Source organism: Vanellus vanellus (assembly GCF_965231255.1).
Source record: "Vanellus vanellus genome assembly, chromosome: 20".
Taxonomy (NCBI): domain Eukaryota; kingdom Metazoa; phylum Chordata; class Aves; order Charadriiformes; family Charadriidae; genus Vanellus; species Vanellus vanellus.
In genome coordinates, this window is record NC_138925.1 from 7,980,431 (window position 1) to 8,000,039 (window position 19,609).

At 40.2% G+C, this 19,609-nt stretch overlaps 1 protein-coding gene across 3 annotated transcripts; it reads right to left on the minus strand.

Moving 5' to 3' along the window:
* Positions 1-13,553: 13,553 nt before the first annotated feature.
* TMEM52 (transmembrane protein 52) lies at positions 13,554-19,609 on the minus strand. Of its 3 annotated transcripts, none has more exons than XM_082493382.1 (5): positions 19,404-19,609; positions 19,035-19,192; positions 18,538-18,659; positions 16,361-16,530; positions 13,554-15,719 (listed from the first exon to the last, which is right to left on the minus strand). In XM_082493382.1, the coding sequence occupies exons 3-5, from the start codon at positions 18,558-18,560 to the stop codon at positions 15,400-15,402; spliced, it is 513 nt and encodes a 170-aa protein (XP_082349508.1). In that variant the 5' UTR covers positions 18,561-18,659; positions 19,035-19,192; positions 19,404-19,609; the 3' UTR covers positions 13,554-15,399. The 3 variants fall into 3 exon arrangements, with proteins under 3 accessions (XP_082349508.1, XP_082349506.1, XP_082349507.1); XM_082493380.1 differs by having other exon boundaries at positions 18,529-18,659; XM_082493381.1 differs by lacking the exon at positions 19,035-19,192 and having other exon boundaries at positions 18,529-18,659.

The following is a 19,609-nucleotide window of genomic DNA, read 5'->3' on the forward strand; positions in this document are numbered from 1 at the left end:
AAGGAGTTTGAGTAAAAGCTTAAATGCTAATATTTCCTTATTTAAAGGGACTTTCCTCAAGGGGATCATTGTCTTATTGAGCAACAAACAGAAAAAAACAACTGATACCTTGGGGATGCGGAGAACTTGGAATCCACATTGAGAATTCAGCCTAGCTACTAAACTTTCCATGATGTCAGGCACATCAGACTTGCAGCGAAGTTTGCCTGCAAGAAATACCTCCAAGTACAAGAAAGAATTTGCTTATCTAGCTATGTGTCAGATTCCTTTAGAACATTCTTCCATCCTTGACGTTAGCAGTCTCAGAAAGCAGGCACAGGTGTGTGTCCTAGTGAACCAGCTACCAAACATTGGAATTACTGTTCTTTCAAAGAGCCTTACCATATTCCGTTACTGCACTTGCAGGAAAGCTTCAGTGCTGTTGCAGATTCCAGAATCCAGAAAACAAAAACTGCAGTCATAAAGCAAAAATATTTGGAGTAGGGGGACTTGTACCACTGTCCTTGGGAGTATCTATGTTTAGTCAAACAAAGACTATTTGTGATACAGGAAAGGGATAAGGCATGCTTAGAAAGTTCAGTAGTCATTAATTTAATCACAGTAGGTAATAAAATGAGTAGCATCATTAATGGTTACATCCTGTACTTCAAAAGTAAGCATTTATTTGGAAAAGTGTACTGTGACAGCAAAACACATTGATGATAGTCTGAAAAACAGGTAGACTTCTATCATTCATATCAAGCAAAACTGGCAACTGAATTCAGCCCGACCGCTCTGTTCTTGCAGTGGAAGAGAACTTAGCAAAGAACAAAAAAATGCTTTCTGATCTTATTATTTCAGAAACAGCTCCAGAAAAATCTGTGTGAATGTTGTATAAGGGTTGGAGAGGTTATTCATTGACTGTATGACAATATAGGCTGTTGTTGAAGTGGCCCTAAGAGCTTTAGGGACTGAAGATACCAAATGGTTAAATGACACGACTGGGCATGAAGTTGTGAGAGAAGCAATGATGACTGGTGGTTCTTATGTCCCATGGTGCGCAGATCTAGTTATGTGTATTCCCTGCTGTGCTGGTCTTGGACAGGAAAGCACTGCGTGGAAAGCCTAGAAGAGAAAGTTGGTTCTAATGATACATTAAACCACCACCTGAGCAGGCTAAATGATACAGTGATTCCAAGAAAGACCTGCACGTTGCATTTCCTTACTCACCAGAGCAGAAGGAATCAATATGAGAAATTCGTGAAGATCATAGGAGGAGCAGAAGGGAAGAAACCTCTTTATGGAATTGAGTTGTAAAAAGCCAAACTAACAGAATCAAAGTGCGAGCATTCAGGACCACATCTCCTTTGCTGTTCAGTTGCTGCTAAGAATGAAAGAAGTTGCAGCAAAGGTCTACACTTCTTGTATCTCTAAAAATTCATGTCCTTTGAACAAGGGAGTGGGGTGAGTCTTCTAATTTACAAAAAGAGAACTTTCTTGTGACCTCTGAGATTCTGTTACAGTAAACATCCCAAATCTCAAACCACTTGTCAGCAAAGATCCCGATTCTGCAAAACCTTTTCTTCTGAGCACCTGCTCAAAAAAAAATGTGCTTATAACATTCATGTTTCCAGGCAACGAAACAAAACATGCATAAGGTGAAACATCTCTCAAGCCACTACCCAAGGGAACTGACAGAGACAGTTGCCTAGTTAGTAGAGTGTGATTTTCAGAGGCCAAGCGGTACTATTCCAAGAGTTCAGAGGAGATTTTAAGATACACGAACACATGATATGCAGGAGTTTCACCCCTGTCTTAAGAGCCAGAGTTTCAGTGTGCATGCTGGAATGCTTAAGCTGGTTATAAAAAAAAATACAAGAGCAAGTACTGCCATGAACAGAGAGGTGAGCATACACTCCAGCCTTACTTCCCATGAGCTGTGCAACTGCAATTACTCAGTGCTGGATAAAAAGGAACACGCATAGTTTCTCATAAATTTATTTAAAAATGTATAAAGTGGTAACATAAGTTTCTCATTTCGTTCCACCTTTCCCCCCCCCAATATCCACAAATTGGCTTGATACAAAATTCTGTGTTGAAATCCATAGAACGTACTTTTGTTTTTTAGGTGGAAATAAGAGGTGGGCTGTATTGTTTTTATATACAATATAGACCTTTCCATACTGTGAATTTCAAACACTGTATCTTAGCATCTCCTTGGTGCTAAGTATTCTTTATGAATGTTGTCATTTACCTTAAAGGAAATCTCACCAGTTTTCTTCTTATCCGTGCTTCCATTACACTAGCTTTATAACTCTTCAACTCCCTCCAGGGGTATCAATACACAGTTTGCTATCTTGGTTAAAGAAAAATCCATTTATAGTTTCTCCTGCCTGCAGAACAGTCTTCCTGATAGTTCCCCCATATACTAGAAAAGAAAAGGCTTATGGCTGCTTCAAGAAGATGGAATTGAAATTCCAGAGTGAGAATCTGTAATATTTTGAGTTTTATTCTTGGCTTAGCTGTGGAGGCTGATTTTGAATGAATTATTTAGCTCCTTTACTTTACATGCGCCAATGGGGAATGGACACAGTTAATACACAATGGTATTGCAAAACTTAATCCAGTAACACTCTCAAAGCACTTCCAGATTCTTGGATTGGAAGAGATGAAGAAATTGTAACTATTGTTGCTGCTGTTACTGAATTCCGTTTCTCAGCTCTGGAAACGGGATTCGAAATTCATTGGCAGGGATACGGGATGAGAAAAGTTACAATCCTTCTCCTGTATTTTGCAAGATTTGCATGTGGAAATATCTGTGTGTGTCTGAGCCAGTAGGAAGTTTCTCTCTTGGGAAGAATTAACGTTTCAGTAAATAAACAGCAAGCAAAACTGAGTTTTTATACAAAGACAATTATGTGTAATGGAAAACAAATAAGCCCCTCTACATGTATATTTTTGCTTAGTCAAGCCAAAATATTTATTGAAGAAATAATTTTGATGGGAAATATTTTGATAAACCTTAAAACACAAACAGATTTAGACTAAGGAGTTCTAAAGGGTCAAGGAACACATTTGAAAAATAGATAGTCAAAGTAACATGAACCGCCCACTTTCCCCAATGGTAACAGGTCTCCATGAACAAACACAAAACTAGGAGGAAAAATGTAAAAACAACCAGTGTTCTCCAAAAACCTTTAACTTTTAATTAACTGAACAAACTAGTTTCAGAACTGATAATAAATTCTCTTTGTAGGTGATTATTGTGTGTTGAGTTTTGATGCTTGATTAAAGACATTTTTACTTGAGAACTGTAACAGCTGGAAACCAGGTTTTATATATACTGTGAGCAACATGCTGACAAACTTCTTACCTACAAAAGCTCAGCAACAGAGCTATAATATTGCCTATATGTGTTTAGGCTGAGTTATGCTGTTATATTACCAATGTGTATTATGCTAATCCAATAAAACATAAAGACCATTGTATCTTTGGCGACTTCTACCACACTGGTACCAGTAGGGATTTGCATTGGTGATATAAACAGCAGCAGAACAATCTAGGGAATTGCTGTTGAGTCCTGTTTTGAGGTTATGGATCCTAGCCTGCAAGTAAGTAAAATTCTCCACTAATTTCAGTGGCTCCTGAAAGCTTTAGAACATCCTAGAAAAGATTCAGCATTATGGAAGACTGACATATCAATATGCTATTCAGCACTTAATTTTAAAAATACAAAGAAATATGGTGACAATTCAAATAAGTGAACTTACTGCAGTATTTTGAATGGCTTAGATTACTGGATAGTACTTTAAAGAATAGTTTTGTTTCCTTGGAATTTAATATTTTTTTTAAAGTAATCAAATGGTTTCATTTCTCCATGTTCCTACCTTTTATTTAAATTTTTAGTCCTATGGATTATGGGCTACTGTCACAATGCACCTACAGATAATTTAGCTTGCAAGGGATTTAAAAAGAACACCTTAGAGAAAAAACAAACCTTGAAAAACAATTCCTATCAGTAACACCTTATAGTATTAGAAATATAAGAACTGAATGTACTTCTCACTATTTAAAATGTGAGTTTCTGTTTTGAGTTTCATTTATTTCTATGATCAGATTAGTCAATTTCAATTTTTTCATCTCCCCATAGTTCTGTCTTGGTGTTAAATCCTCATAACAAACGTAATACAAATAAAGATGAATGACGTTTCAGTACTTTTAATAAAACCTCTTGCCACTGCCAAAATTAACATTGGAGTGGAAGCTAAAAGCACTATGTGGTTTACTTATATGTACTAGTCAGCAGATATGCAGCTAGATACAGCATCACCCTTTGGCATTTTTTATCAACTGCACTGCTATTTATTATTTATTAGTCTCTGTTACGTTGAGTGTCTGAATGTGACTGAAAATCAATGATTCTTTTTGTATTCTTTTTTCTTGTATGAATAAGCAGGTGACATGGTATGGATTTTAAATGCTCACCACTTCCCAAAGCAAGCAATTGCATTTGGCACTGAGATGACTCCCCTTTTTTATGCTTTCAGATTTTTTACTTTCTGCCAGCCTTGTGGTAGGCCGCACGTTAGTAACATGGGTCTCTCAAGAAAGCTGTCAAGTATGATTCAAGGGCATTGTTCTGCCCTACCTGTATGGACTGCATTAGTTCATTTTCAATAATGCACTTGCTCAGCCTGTGCTACAGCTAAAACCAGATCTGTGTACTTCCGCCAGCCCAGGTACGGCAGTCAGAGAGGTGAGGGGAGTTCTTAGGAAGAGAAAGATTCCATCTGAGGGAGGCTAAAAGAGCTATAGCTCTCTGTCTGTTCTCTTCTTAGTATAACTACTCAGAATAGTCTTCATTCTGCATCATGTGATGGACGATTAGCTGTTCAGGCCTCTCTCCCCCTGTACATACTGCAGCCGTAGGGAGGTCTATTCTAGCTGTGCTGGTGAAAGGTACTGAAGCAGGTGCTGCTACTGTTCTTTTCCCCAGTATAGCATGTTCTGTTCTGGAGATAGGTTGGTGATGAAATAAACTAGGCTTGGTAGAGCTTAGTCATACACGTTCTGCAAATACAGCATGCTGGTTTTGTTATACCAAGAGAGCATTCTTGTAGGGAATATATGCACCGTACACTGAAGCACTAGTAGCATAGCCACACATCCCAGGGACAGCTCAACAGGCAAATTCCAGAACTGAAAGCATCACAGGCTACATCAGTGCATCGCCATACTTCAATTTAGCCCTGGTGCACAGTGCTTCACTGCCGCGGCTATATTGCTTCTGTCATCCTAGTGAGGATCTTCGCACGTATACATATATACCAGAAAGCAGTGCCAGTTTCTACAGACCTAGCTCAGAGGTCTTTTCCTTGCATACTTAACATGCACTTCCAGAACTTAGTTATAATGTAGTTTGCGGCGTTTTTTCCTACCTGTTTCAGTTTGAGGCTCAAACTGGACAAATGGACTGGACTGGCCCTCAGCCTAGAGTCTAGCAAGTTGTTTTTAAAGGACACTGAATCCTAGATAAAAATTTAGGAAGTTAAATCAACCTATTAAAATTAGTGATAGCTTAGGCATTGACTTGATCCAGGCTTGGTTTTCCACAGTTTTTCTTACTCTGCAATTGTGGCAAACTTACATTATGGCTAAATTGCCCAGTGTTATCAGTAAGAGTTTTGCCCAATTCACTGTGGAAATGGGATTGAATGTCAATAAGTCACCTTTATGACCCACTTTGATCATATTTGCTTTAGGGACTAGGTGCAGCTTTGTGTGCAGTTACAAAATGCAACTCAGCAGTTCAGGGTATTTTGGGGGATTAAGTCTTGTCATTAAGAGCCACTGTCTTCTATGTTGCCCGTCTTGAACACTTCAGCTGAAGGTATTGGGCATAAATGAAAACTGCTCTACAGTCATCAGAGTTTTCACTCAGCACAGGCAAGGCTTAAATATGTTCCCTGCTATTCTGCGTATAAGGAGGTGGAGGAAGGAAATCTGGAGAGGAAGCTGAACTTCCTGTGCCAGAGATTTTACACTGGAGTCTTCCCTGAATTTAAGACAATGTAGCAACAGCTTAAGATATGAATCACTAGAACTGCAGACATGCAGGGTTTGAACAGACCCTTCTGCATCCACACCTAGGGATTCATGTGTTTCTGGAAATTCGTAAAGAATAATCTGACTAATTTTTAGACCTACCAGTTGCTTCTTCCATCCCTCACCCCATCTCCAGACTGATAAGGAAATCCCTCTTTTCTTTAGTTTCATTTCTTTGAATGTTATTTCAGACTTGTGAAGTAGGCAATTTGGGCATCTGGATTAATCATGGGCACATGGATAAATGACTGCACAAACTGACATAGAAAAGAAAGAGGCACCAAATGGCCAGCTTTAAAGGACTAGGTCTAAGCAGACAGACAGGGGAGGTGTCAAGTAAGAAGGGCTATACATAATAGAACTATCAACTGATTAGACGCGTGTACACACTTAGAGTCTTATGTTTATAATTCTAAATGAAGAAGTCACCAAACTAATCTCACAGATGGTCAAATTATCCTTATCCTGATTTTTTTTTCTGTTGTTTAATTATGTTAACATGTATTACCTAGCATCTTGCACATCAATTCAAGGATTAAAGCGTAGACATTTTGGGATATAAGCTTTGAACCTACAATAGTAGTATATGTTAGGAAATACAGAGGTAGGAATTGATCAGAAACTTTGATTTTTCTTTATTATTATTATAGCCCAGCACCAAGCTGTGGGTTTACAGTATCACTAGCTACAATTCACATAAGAAAAGGGCAAATATTTCTGTCAATAACCAATCATTTTGATTGAAACCTGTGGGAGCAAGGGCATGCTCTGATGAAATATGGTTTTCTTGTTGGTGACAATGAGATAAACTAGAGAAAGGAAAGGAAATCTCTCTTCCTTTTCTGGCCTGGAAGAGCATTATTCCTTATGTTCTTTTTTTAATCCAAGCGGTTTCCTGTACTTCTAAAGTGTGATCTCCCAAAGGAGGGGTATTTATATAGCATCTTCCACCCAAAAGCATCATGCAAAGCAGTAAGAAGATTGCATTTATTTTTCCTGCTTTCAAGCAGCATATCCATTTCTGATTTAACAGTTCATGTAGATGCATCTCCTCTCTCTCTTCTGCTCTTTGTCCAATTTCATCTTGCCAATTTTCTTACCATTGGGACACAAATTAGCAGCATACTGAGCTGACCGCTGTAATCACAAGCTTGTGTTAAACTCTCACTGTATGAGATGATGCAATGTGAGTCTAAGTAGTGCAATAAAAAACATTGCATAGGTGGCATCGGCAAAGCTTACAGCCTGCCAGCACTGTATGAGGAGGTAAACAGTGATTAGGTATCTGGCTCACCTGATGTTTCCCATGGTCCGCTTTGTGCAACTATTTATTCTACACCCACATTCAGTAGAAATATACTAAAGATCACACTTAAGTGAAATTCCTGAATGATTTAGACAAGCTGGACAAAAGATGAGATTAATTATTTTGATGATTAATGGATTGAAGCATCTGACATACAAGGAGAGGACAAGCAAGCTGGGATTCTTTGGTCTCAAGAAGAGATTGTTCATGAGGGATTTTATCAATGTGTATAAATACCTGATGGGAAGGCGTAAAGAAGACAGAGACAGACTTTTCTCGATGAACACCAACTGACAGGGTGAGAACCAGTGGGAACAACCTGAAATACAGGAAATTCCACTCAAACATTAAAAAAAATTCTTTTACTCTAAGGGTGGCCTGACACTAAAACAGTGTCTGGAATCCTTGGAGAACTCAAAGCCAGAGTGGGCAGGGCCCTGAGCAAGCTGCTCTAGTTGACCTTCTTGTGAGCAGGAGGGTTGGACTAGATGATATCCAAAGGTCTCCTCCAACCTCTGTCATTCTATAATTTTTTTACCCATGGAAAATAGAGGGTTAGAAAAAAAAATAGAAAGTTTTTCACAAATGTGAAAACATTGGAAGTGGTATGTGTATAGATACTCGGGTTACCTGTGGCAGAGCTAGAGTCTGTCACACTCTAAGGTGTATCTTGATTGAAAAATAACCCTTCCCATTATCACAGAGTTTTTCCTGATTATTATGGTGAAAATAACAGAACATAGGCTTTTTTACTTTCCATATGGTCCAAGTCAGTTGAATTTCAGTATTTTACGGCAGGTGTGGGGGACATTTTATCAAGATGAAAAAGCCTACTCTATATGTGCAATTTTGAAGTAAGGAATAAAATTGTATAACATTTTGTCCTTCAAATAATCTTCCCACAAAATTTAATTGACTGTATGTGTTGCCTTCCAGCTCTGTGTCTGAAAAACCGACCTTCTCGTAGGCCACTTAGGCTCACTTTCGCCATCTTGTGGAAGAACGCAGTTTAGTCGGAAACACAGCACTGGAGGGACAAGTTCTACAAATACCCATGGTGCATTTAGCTAGCTAGCCAGAAGGCCATAAAAATAATCACAATTATATTTCCTTTAAAAAGAGCTGAAGTGACCTCATGTGCAGTGCAGAACAGCCTCCTTCTACCTTCTTCACTGAACACTGGTGTCTCTCTGACAACTGCCTTTTGACAAGAAATGCAGCCACTTGGCAAGTGCTGTTCAGGGGTAAAAAGGATAGTGTTTCTGGCCCCATAGTGCTGAACAAAGCTTCTTGCCTAGTCTGATCTGGTAAGTGTAGGGAGGGTGGAAAGCAGACTCCAGAGACTTCTGAACTCAACCAAAAAGATTACAGATTACAGAACAAAGGCTGACTTTCAGCAAGAGAGAAATCAAAATTATAAAAATTACATGCTTGTACAAACTGACAAAGCAGTAGCATTCTTTTTCGTGTTTATGTCAGAGGTGGTATCTCTCAAGACATTTGATCCCCAACAGCTCATCAATCTTGCAAGATAAGCTGCTGTCACAAGGTTCCTACCATCATCTTGCACTGGTCCTAGGCCTGTCTTTTAAATTTCTCTCCCCTCTGCTTCTTCCTCTACTTAGGAATGTTGTAACGATGACTGGATTCGACACCTGAAGTCCAGAGGCTATTTCTAAATCTCACACTGTTTGTTTTGCCCAAGTTTCTTCTCTAGATTCCCCTCCTTAAACGGGGGAGGGAGCAGGGAGGCTTTTTTCCCTGAGCTTCATGTTCCACACAAAGTTCATCATGCTCTGACTGCATATCTGTATTTCATTATGCCAGTGCAGCCCACACTCAATGTATTCATCCTCAAAATTCTTTGCAAGATAAGATAGTGCTACAGTCCCTGTTTTACAAGCCAGGAACAGTGGCCAGCAGAGACTAAGTGACTTTACAAGTGTCATATGGGACATCTGTGGCAGAACAAGTAGCTGAGCTGGGTCTCCCAGGTCAGCACTGTGACCTCGGGACTGTATTTCCTTACTTGTGGGAAGGAAGTGGCTTATGCCATAAACTGTTAGCGTGGAAAGAGAAAAACAATGCACACAGAGCTCAACATCAGACTCTTATTTTTTGTTTCCTTTTTGAGCTACTTGGGAAAGAACGGTAAAAAGGAGAGTAAAAATTAAGCACTTCAATGCAGATTCAGGTATTTCTAGATTTGAAATAGAAATTGATTTTTCTCCTTTCTTCAAGTGCCCAAAGTGAACTTTGTTATTCTAAAAGGATGTGAAATATCTTTGAAAGCGTGTGTTCTTTTCGACAGCCCCTTTTTTTCCCCCAGTATGATAAAAAGAGCTCTGGCATTTTATATTCTAAATTTTGACTGACCAGAACAAAATGTTTTCCCAGTGATGTGGGTTTGCACCTAAGCTTTTTTTGTGCAGTGGTTTTAACCTTAGGATGTAATATTTCATAAAACATTTATTGTCTTCTCCATTTTTATAGAGCACAATTCCCCTGTGATACTTTGTTTTCATAGTCTGCTCTGAATAAGATTCAAAGGCTTCTCTCACAGTTTGAGTTTTAGTTGTGGGTAAAGGAAAGAACCTCTGCTATTTGCAGCAAAATTAGTAAATGTCTCCCTAAGCAAAAATAGTTCCAACAGGTAAAGATGATTAGAATCAGAGCCAGGAGATGGCTAAGCGCAGGAATCTGGAAAGTGATTTTGTGACAGCTGTTTTATTCTGTAAGTGAGCAGGTGTGTAAGTGTCCCACTCATCAGTGTTGGCAACAGCAGTGATTCTTTTCCCTCAAAACCTGCATCTGATAAAATTGAAATGCAGTTAGAAAACAAACAAACCAAACCTTCTTCTAAGCTATTTGGGGGGCTGCAAGGCAGACAAAGGCAACTGCAAGGCAGAAAAAGAAATGTTTTTTCTCTGACTCTTACTGTATCCAGGCCCCATTGGTGCCTCACTCTGGATGCTGCAGGTTTACCACTTAATACTCTCCAAAGATTATAATGCATCGATTTTAAAAGCCATTATAGATGTACCACTTTACTTATATTGTTAATGAGTTTGGCTATAAAGGGATTTGCAACCTGAATTTCACGACAGATACAAGGTATAATTTGCTCTAGGCTATAAAGCCTATGAATTATTGAGGCAATTTACTTCCAAGTCTGCATTTTCTTCCTGGGCACGAGTGCTCATGATGCGTGCATGTGTGTGAGAGGAGAGAGACAGGCTGCAAGCTGCCGACAGTGATGTAAGCACCAACTTCTCTAGCAGTACACGTCCCCATCATAGGCTCTTTCACACAGCCAGCAAATAGCAGCAGAAAACAACTGGCAAAACAATCATTTTGAACAAATGAGAGAAGAAAAATTGCAGGCTGAACAGTGCCAAATGAGCACCAAATTCAAATCACAATTAAAAATGCACTTTGGGTAATTACAGAGAGGGGCTTTTCCCTTAGAGACGTCACAAAGCTTGTGTGAATATAATCACACTTGAGTGGATCTAGCGATGGTGAAAAACACTAGACTGACAAGTGAGAATTCTTAGATCCTCCATCCAGCTGAGCATAACCTGCTGTGGGACCAAGCCTTTCACCTGATGTTCTTTTAAAACCTGGTTTCTTGTAGAAGCAAGGTTGTAATCACTCTGCCAAATCTGTGTCCTGTCTCCCCTCCTTCCACTCTCCACATTCAGCTAATAATTTCTGAATACACCAACCAATTTCAAGCAACGTGATAGAGAACTGGATGTTTCAAAGACATGAAGCTTCTAAATGTTTCATGAAAACAAATGCTGGGTAGAGAAGAGGGATCTTTAATACCCTCATGGCAAGAAAGACTCCAGCATGAGCTCACCCTTATTAGGCACTGGAGAATGCACACAAAAAAGATCTTATGCATTTCCTAACTATAAGGAAAGCTTCTACCACAGGTAACATACTCTTAAATGTTAGGGAACTTTGTCATAAGATTTAGAAACCTAGAAAACCAGGCTCTGTTACTTCTACTGCTCAAGGAATGCAAAGGGGTTGGGGGTGGGTGGTTTGTGGGTTTCAGAGTTTTTTTTCCCTCCCCAACTGTTGGTATTACTTGAATATGGAGAAGATCCCTCTGTGACCAGATTCCCAGTGTGGTAGGCATTGTGGGAGAATTTCCTGCACCCGAGAACACGTGTCTTAAACACCAGACCAACAGGCTGGGAAAAGAAATAGAAGACAGAGCATGAATCTCCATTCCACATTTTTTGATTTGGTTAGTGAGTTTTAAAACATCAGTTAAAACAAGGAAGTTCATTTTAACTTACCACGCAGTAGGGTTAGGAGCTCATAGTGTCCTCTTCCTAGTCACATTGCAAAAATGCACATTGAGTAGAAGCTGGCTCCTGAGCCTATTCTTATAGACATTAATAATAAGAAAGCCTGCCTTTCCCTGACTTGTCCAATTAAACAGAAAATATGCAATTGATCAATGGACACTCTTTTCCATTCTGTTTCCTGCTAGTTAGCGTTATATAAGGCATACGGGAGCAACTTTTTCAAGCCATTGCTTGCATAGACCACAATTCAGGAGGCCACCCTTTTAATTCTTTTTTCTGACATTAGTTTGTTAAGGGGTCATTTTCTCTCACTGTGTTCCCACATACAACAGTGATTCTAACCAATGAACTGGACTTTCTACACAAATATAAACTGTTCTCAAGATAGGAAGAGAGCTCTTTGCTTGCTGCAAGAATTTAAACAGAATTTGCAAATCCCCTTTCTGTCTGGAAGGATATAACTTCTGCAATGCTGTTGAGCTGAAGCCGCCCTTTAAGTGGAATTGTAAATAATGAACAGTTGTGGGGGTAATTTGCCTCCTCAAAGACAGAGGGCCAGGGACAGCTTTGATTAGCAGCTTTCTGTGAGGAATCAGATGATTTTGATAAAGGATTGAGACATCACTATTGAAAACATCGTGAGGAGCAAACTGAACTGCTTTTGATGGGCAAAGAAAATTCTGTGTTCCTGCAAGCTGATTAGCTCAGTAGTTTATGTTAATAAACAGTTTATGTTTGAATTAATGAACCATGTTATAAGGGAAGAGTCTGGGCAAAACACAAGACCTTTCCTTAAGTGTTAGGAAAAAACACCAGATTATGCCCTTCTTCCTAGGAAAGCAGGGAAAAAACTAAGTGCTTTATTCGCTATGCTGTGTCAAATGTCACTTGCTTCCTACATACACACACAGAAACTCAGTTCCTGCAGCGTTACCCTCTCTTTGCCTACTCCGTGCTTTCGTAAAGAAGAGGCAAGTCCAGTTGTTTTCTTTTAGTCTGGCTAATGACTTGTAGAAGTATGCAATTAAGCAACAGATTACTGCAGGGCAATTCTAACTAGGCTAGATTGGCAACAGAAGTGCCCCAGAGCGAGACAGATTTTTCCACTAATCCAAGTGGTAACGGAGTCAGATCTAATTTATAAGCACTCCACGGGCATTTAGGGTTTTGACTGCGGTCTTGCAGTTAGAACTGTTATCCCCCATAACCAATTGGAGATGGATGTCCTTGCAGTTTGGCAGATAGTCTGTCAGGTACTGCTGACAACTCACAAGGCAGGAGCGTTGTGCAAGCAAAAGCATGAAGGAAGGGAAGTCAAACGGTTGTGATTGTTCCCCTGTCCTCCTCAAGCAACCCCAATCCTTGCACTGCAGAGTAATCTCTGAAGAGCTGCTCAAAACCAAGCCTTAGAAGCGCCCTCTCCTCTTTGCAATACCAAGAGCTTGTCTCTCAGAAAGCTGTTCCCAGTGGTGGTATAATGCAATACACTGAAAAGTGAAGGACTGCCCTCTTGTGTCAGTCAGTATCTTTTAATTTGCCTGTTTTTATATTCCTGTTTCTATTAGTGAGTGAGCACTCGGTTATTTCCCTCCACCAGATGTTTCTTCTTTAGAAAGGCATAGGATTTGTTTCTGACTACTACCCTGATGGAAAAGTTCAGTAAATAGAAATACATCTGCTGTGTTTGTGACTTGGGGACACCCAGGACTGGGCATGTATTGCTCTTCCAGCTAGAGACACACAAATATCTACACCAGCGTATGCCTAGTCTCCATCTTGACACAGAAGAAGAAGGCAGAGGAGAGAATAAAACAGAAGTATAATTAAGGACAGAGGAGACAGAAGGGAAGCAGATTTATTAAACCAGTCTTTCCCTGCAACCCTCATAGTAAGCTATATGCAAGTTAAATATAGAACCAACACTTCTCGAGGGAGCTGGACTCACGAACAGCTCACGCACCATGAATGTGTAGCAGAGGGTCAAGTCTCAGTCCTGTTGGCTGGCAGAGAGATCTTAATTGTTAAATCATTAGTGATCATTTCCAGGGTAGTTCTTCCAGTAATGGTTGTCAGAGAATAAATAGTCTTCTAAAAGCTGTGCAAGATTTTGTGCCCACCTCTTCTACTGCTTATTAATGACAGACTCCTAAATATTTGCAGAAGGTACCCCCTTTTCACAGCTACCAAAGCAACTTCAGCAAAAATGAAGACCAGCAGTCATATTCTTGCTAGCAGAAGGTCAGTCAACATTAACTCTGATCTAGCACTCCACACTTTATGTTACGTTCATTAATAACACCTAGTGCTCATGCTTTTATTCCTGCTCTTATCCGTAGATAATCCTATAGCAATGAACAATCCTGTAGATTGCTCAGGTAGCCAAATTAGCACCTTGCTAAAGTGGATTAAAAGAACATCCCTACTCAGGAGTGGAAAAAATTCATGCTATTTCGAATATGGGAGGGGCAAGAAAGGGAAAGAGCTATCACTTAAAAAAAAGGCCTCTCATAGCCCATATTTTTGTCTGGGCTGAGACCACTGTAATCAACTCCAAGCTCTCAGTTTTGAAATTATGCATAGCAGTTATCCTTGCTATCAGTACTTCATGAAGAATCATCCCTAAAAGGTAATTGCTTTGCACTATTGCCTAGCCTGTGCTATGGTATTTTGTATTTGTGACTTATCCTAGAAGGCACAGCTAGATCATGCTTTGTTTCATCCTGCACATTACTGAGCTCATCTACGTACTAAACTGGTGAAAGCTGCCAGGAATCTTTGATTTTTTCTTGTCCGTACTGACTGAGACCCTGACATCTGAACAGGTAACAAAGCATAAAGGCATCCTTGAAATGTTTGATCAATATTTGAAACACATTAGTAATACTTAACCATGTGTGCAAGTGGCTCTTTGAGACTAATTTGTACTTTAACTGTCAAAAATAAGTAGTAGAAGGATCCCACCCACAAGCCAGCTCATCTTGAAAACAGAAGTTTAAAGATCTAAGAAAAACTCAAAAACAATCCCTTCAGGTCTCATGATCAACAAAAAAATACGTATCTTTTCTTATGTGTCTCATTCCTTGTCTCCAGTTGTGAAACATCACATAACGCATTTCCCTCCACACACTTTCCTGTCCTTGTTTGCCATCTTCCTGCAGTTTCAGGAACATGTGTCGTCATGTACCAATTTGCACTCCAGCAATTTGCTGGACAGTTAACGTTCTCAGAAGAGAAACTACAGAGGCCGTTCAGTGTGACTTGCTAGGATTCCCCTTTCAACTCCAGGCTGGGAAGCTTCTGTTCCGGAACAACTTGCTGTTTGTACTGTTCTGACTCTTCGTGTGTGTTCCCAAGATGGCAAAATTCCCCTGACCTTTTTAATTGCCATATGCTGGACGCAAGGAATTCTTATTTTTTTTTTTTAATCAGAAGATGAACAAGCATTCCTGTCCCACTTTTACAGGCATTTTTAAACTGCTGCCCTTTTACTTCATTTCACATCCTTGAAGAATCTTTACTGGGAGATCACAGCAGTCACAGAAAACATTTCTTCTGACTGACAGATCATTACAAGGGCATGAGAGGAAACATCTTTCCATCATAACCTGCCTATAAAACCAAACTCTTTATGTCGTCTTTAACTCTTACAGTCCTTCCCTTCCATTACTCCCCATCTGAAATGAGTCAGGGCTGCGGCTGTTCTTGTGTTGCATCTTCTGAATTTCTTGACTGTGCCTGTGTTGCTGGATCTCTGTTGGTTGTATCAGTTGAATGCTGGACAGGACTCAGCCCACCTGATGTCACCTCTCCAGGGATGTCATTGAGTTTCTGGCTTATCTGTGCTACTTCAATGTATTGTTTACCCATTTGGACAGCTTCATCATAAGAAGGTGGCAACTCCATTGCATAGAGAGTGTAAGCTGGAGGAGACACAGTGTTCTTATCCATATCCACAAATATCGAATGAATAGGGGCACTTAGAGGGTACTGCAATGAGCTATATGCTGTGAATAAAAGGAATTTTTAAAAAAATTAAACACTTGCATGGAACACTGATATATAAAGGGTTAATTCTGCCTTTCTCTGAGAGATTATGGACTAATTTTTGTGGTGAAAGAATATATGCACTCTATGCTAAAACCTGTCAGCATAGAATTACCCGTGATGGAATTAATACATTCTCCAAAAGGAAGCAGTCAGAAGAGAAAGTGTCTCTGCCTATCACCATCCAGTAATTCTTGTGAAACACCTGACACAGCACATATATGTTGAACAGAGGTAGTTTCAGTCAGGTTTGTACATGAACAGCTGTGAACAATTCCTCACATTAGAGATAATTTTGGCTGGAATAGTTGGACAGTGAGGTGGGCAGAAAAGTTTAAAAAATGAGGGAATGGTGATAAGAACAGATGTGGGAGACAACACATAAGTGGTTAACCCACTGCAGACTGCTTTAACTTCTATAGTTACTTACTGTATTGCCCTGATGACCTTCCTTTATCTCTCTTGCCCACCCTGTGGGGCTGAAAGTTGTTCTGGGAGTACACCCGAAAGTCCCTGTTATTGCAAGGGCTGGACACAGATTTCTAGGCACACGTTCAACAGCAAAGAACTGTTGAGGAGTTGGCTCCCAAGGGATACTTACAGGTGACTGTGCTGTGGGCAGTGCTGTCACTGTCAATAGCAATAGCTGTCAAATCGTAAGGGTGCCTAGAGAAGGTCTCAACTGGAGGCCTCTTCTTCCGCCAGCAGAATTTGATGCAGCTTGCTGTGATCCCACAGAGCAGGAGCAGGAACACAGTCAGCAAGATTAACCTTCGAGAAAGAGGAAGAATACCATAATTTCGTTGCTTATGTTTAACTTCTTCCAGAGCTGAACATCATTTCACTCTAAATGGGTGAAGACAGGCCAGACCTCCCTAGATTTAGTTCTGAATGGGTGCTGGATCCCAAATTAGAAAGTTGGCTCACAAACACATAATCACAAGTCAAAGTACTACTGACCATTGGAACAATCTGTTCTGGCTCACAGATGCCGTAATGTTAATTATCCTGGGTTGTATTTTCAGCTTTTATGCAGTTAGAACAGCTCCACTTTCAACAGTAAGAGCGGGTGTGTACTTGGAGGGAAATACAAGTACAAACTTTTACAAGTCTAGGACCTATATTTGTAAATGAGCACAGAGATTATATTTTGCTGTATGTCTTGAAAACTCAATACTCTAACTATTGTTTAACAAAGTTTATTGTTTAACAATTTGTAATGTACCTAGGTCAACATACTAGCGTTTCAGGTTCTCCTCTCAGTTCTCCTCTCCTCTACCTTCCCGCCCCCCAGTTTCTCAAATGAATCCACGCTTCTCATGAGCTAGGGGAGCAGGAAGACATGTCACGAGAAGATGAGGGAATAAGAAATGCTTGAAAGTCCTGGAAAGGTGTAGGTCCAAGGACAAAGTTGAAGTACATTCATAGTGGCTTGACAGGAACCACTGTGTGACAGATCACACTCCTGAATTTCTCATTAGGATTGTATTCTACCCTAAATATGTATAAAAATGGCCTCAGTAGCATTCTGTTCTTTCTTTCCAAACCAAAGGTAGTACTTGCCCATAAGAATCATGATTCCAAAATAAACATTCCTTTAATAACTATTTATTTAGTTTTAACAAGAGTATATTTCTGCTAGTATGAGAGTCAGATACACACGAAGACTACACTCAGTATGAAGGTTGGATTTGAGGGCCTCAAACTTCCACAAATTTCATGTATTTTCTTGCAAATTATCATTTTAGAAAAACACATTCAGGCAACTTAAAACTGTGTGTGAGAAAAACATGCTGCCCTGCTGGAACCTGGCAATGAAACATTCCTCCAGTGCGACTGGACTATTACCTCATCATAACCCAGTTGGGATTTCCTGACACTCCACCAGCAGCATGCTAGTGTGCTCTGGGAAATCATTGCGCCTGCATGCACTGCTGCCCTCTGATGAAGGCAGAAGTCGCATAGGTAAAGACATGTCAGCAGTATAAATCTCAGCACTAGTTCATTAGTTGCCATGACTTCAATGCTGCCTAACTATGGAAGCCTTCTTAAAATATTTTATGTAACTATGAATTTTTAACCAGTTCTATGTATCAGTTCTAAGGAAGCAAAGAATATCAACAAAAATTAGTCCAGACTGAACAACAGCTAAAAGTAACCAACTCGCTCTGCATGCTGCCGTCAAAGTTAATACATTGACAGAATGCGAACTATAAAAATAATGTTAGGATACCTGTAATGTATGTGTTAGCCAAGAGATGAATCCACTTGTGATGAGAGCTTACCTGTTTACTTATCGCTATTTTCCCCCTGTCAGTCACTCAAACAGCCAGTAAACTGGTTAGTGGTCAGCTTGTGTTCAGAATGAAAACACAACACTCTAAGCCAACGATCTCCTGTGCCATAAAGTGGAGCAGGGAGTGCTGGGCATGAGGCAGTGCAGTGCCGAGCCCTGGGTCCCTGCGGTGGAGCTGCCCCTGTCCAGCAGAGCTGTCTATTTGGGAAGCCAAAACAAGCTCTACGGTCAGACTGTGGGGTACTCAGAAAGGGAAGATGACGCAGCCCTAGACGAATGCTGTGCCCTGCCTGACACCTTATACCCCGCTGCGGTCTCATCTGTAATGTATTCCACTGGTAGCTTTCATAAAACCGCAGAGAAACCCTTTCCTCCATCCCATCTGAGAAGAGCGTTTCCATTACCTTATAACAATTACTGTTCATAATAATTTTTAAATTATTCTGGGTTAGTAAGATTAATAATAAACTTACCAGACATACCACAGACTTGTCCAATTAGACATGTTCTGAGGGCATTTATGAAGGAAGGCAGATGATTCACTGATTTAAATATCTACAGTCAAACAGCGAATGTATGACAGGGAATAAATTTCACACGATTTCTGAGGAGAAAAAGGGAAAGCAATCAGTAAGAGTATGGAGCAAAATCCCTTTAGATTTAGTTTCAGAGAACTGTTCTTCATAGTTGTCACATTACTCTGGCTGAGAACATAGAAATAATCTTACTGTAAAAGTTGCGTTCCGAGTCAATATTTTTACAAAGTGGTATTTTACTGTTGCTTAGGAGAGAGAACTACACATGCTGCATTCTCAAAAAACATATCAGAGTGTTATTTAAAGTTAACTGTGATGAGGTACGTAACAGACCTGTCTGAAAATGCCAGCCAAAGACAACTGCCTACTTGCCCCAGTTATTTTTAAATTACTTTTTCATGGCTCAAATACAACCAGAAGTGGTTTTTTTCAGATCTACTTACAGTACAAAAAAAGGAGAACAGCTTCTATTACACTGCGGGAGTGCAGCTTTCACAACGGTATTGTACGTAGTGAATCGCATGCAATGGATTTCACGTGATAGAACACGGCTGTTGGCCGGAGAAGAGAATCTGCACACCGACTTTTCAGAAGATGACACCTTAAGTAATTTTGAAAGAGAGGATCATTCACCTTAGTCTACAGAGCAAGGCCAGCCAAGGCAAATTTGTAAATTAATAATGATCTTTGAGATCAAAAAAGCAGCAGTAACGGATGGCTGTCAGTAAGTCATCCTTCTGATCTGGTAACGTCACTCCATCTCGATGGGAGCAGGTTTGGTAACAGATATTTGAAAATTCTCGATTACTCACTGGTGAGGGTTCTTGCAGCTATTCTCAGAAGAGCGCGATGCCTTGGAAGGAGGGGAAAAAAAGGATCAGCTAAGCGGGTGGCCAGAGGAGAAGCAGCAGCTCGTTGACCGGCGAGCAGAGCCCCGCGCTGTGAGCTGCCGCGGGGGCCGCGGGTCGGGCCGCTGCCTCCTGCGCTGCTCCGAGTGCGCGCTGTCCGCGCTCAGCGC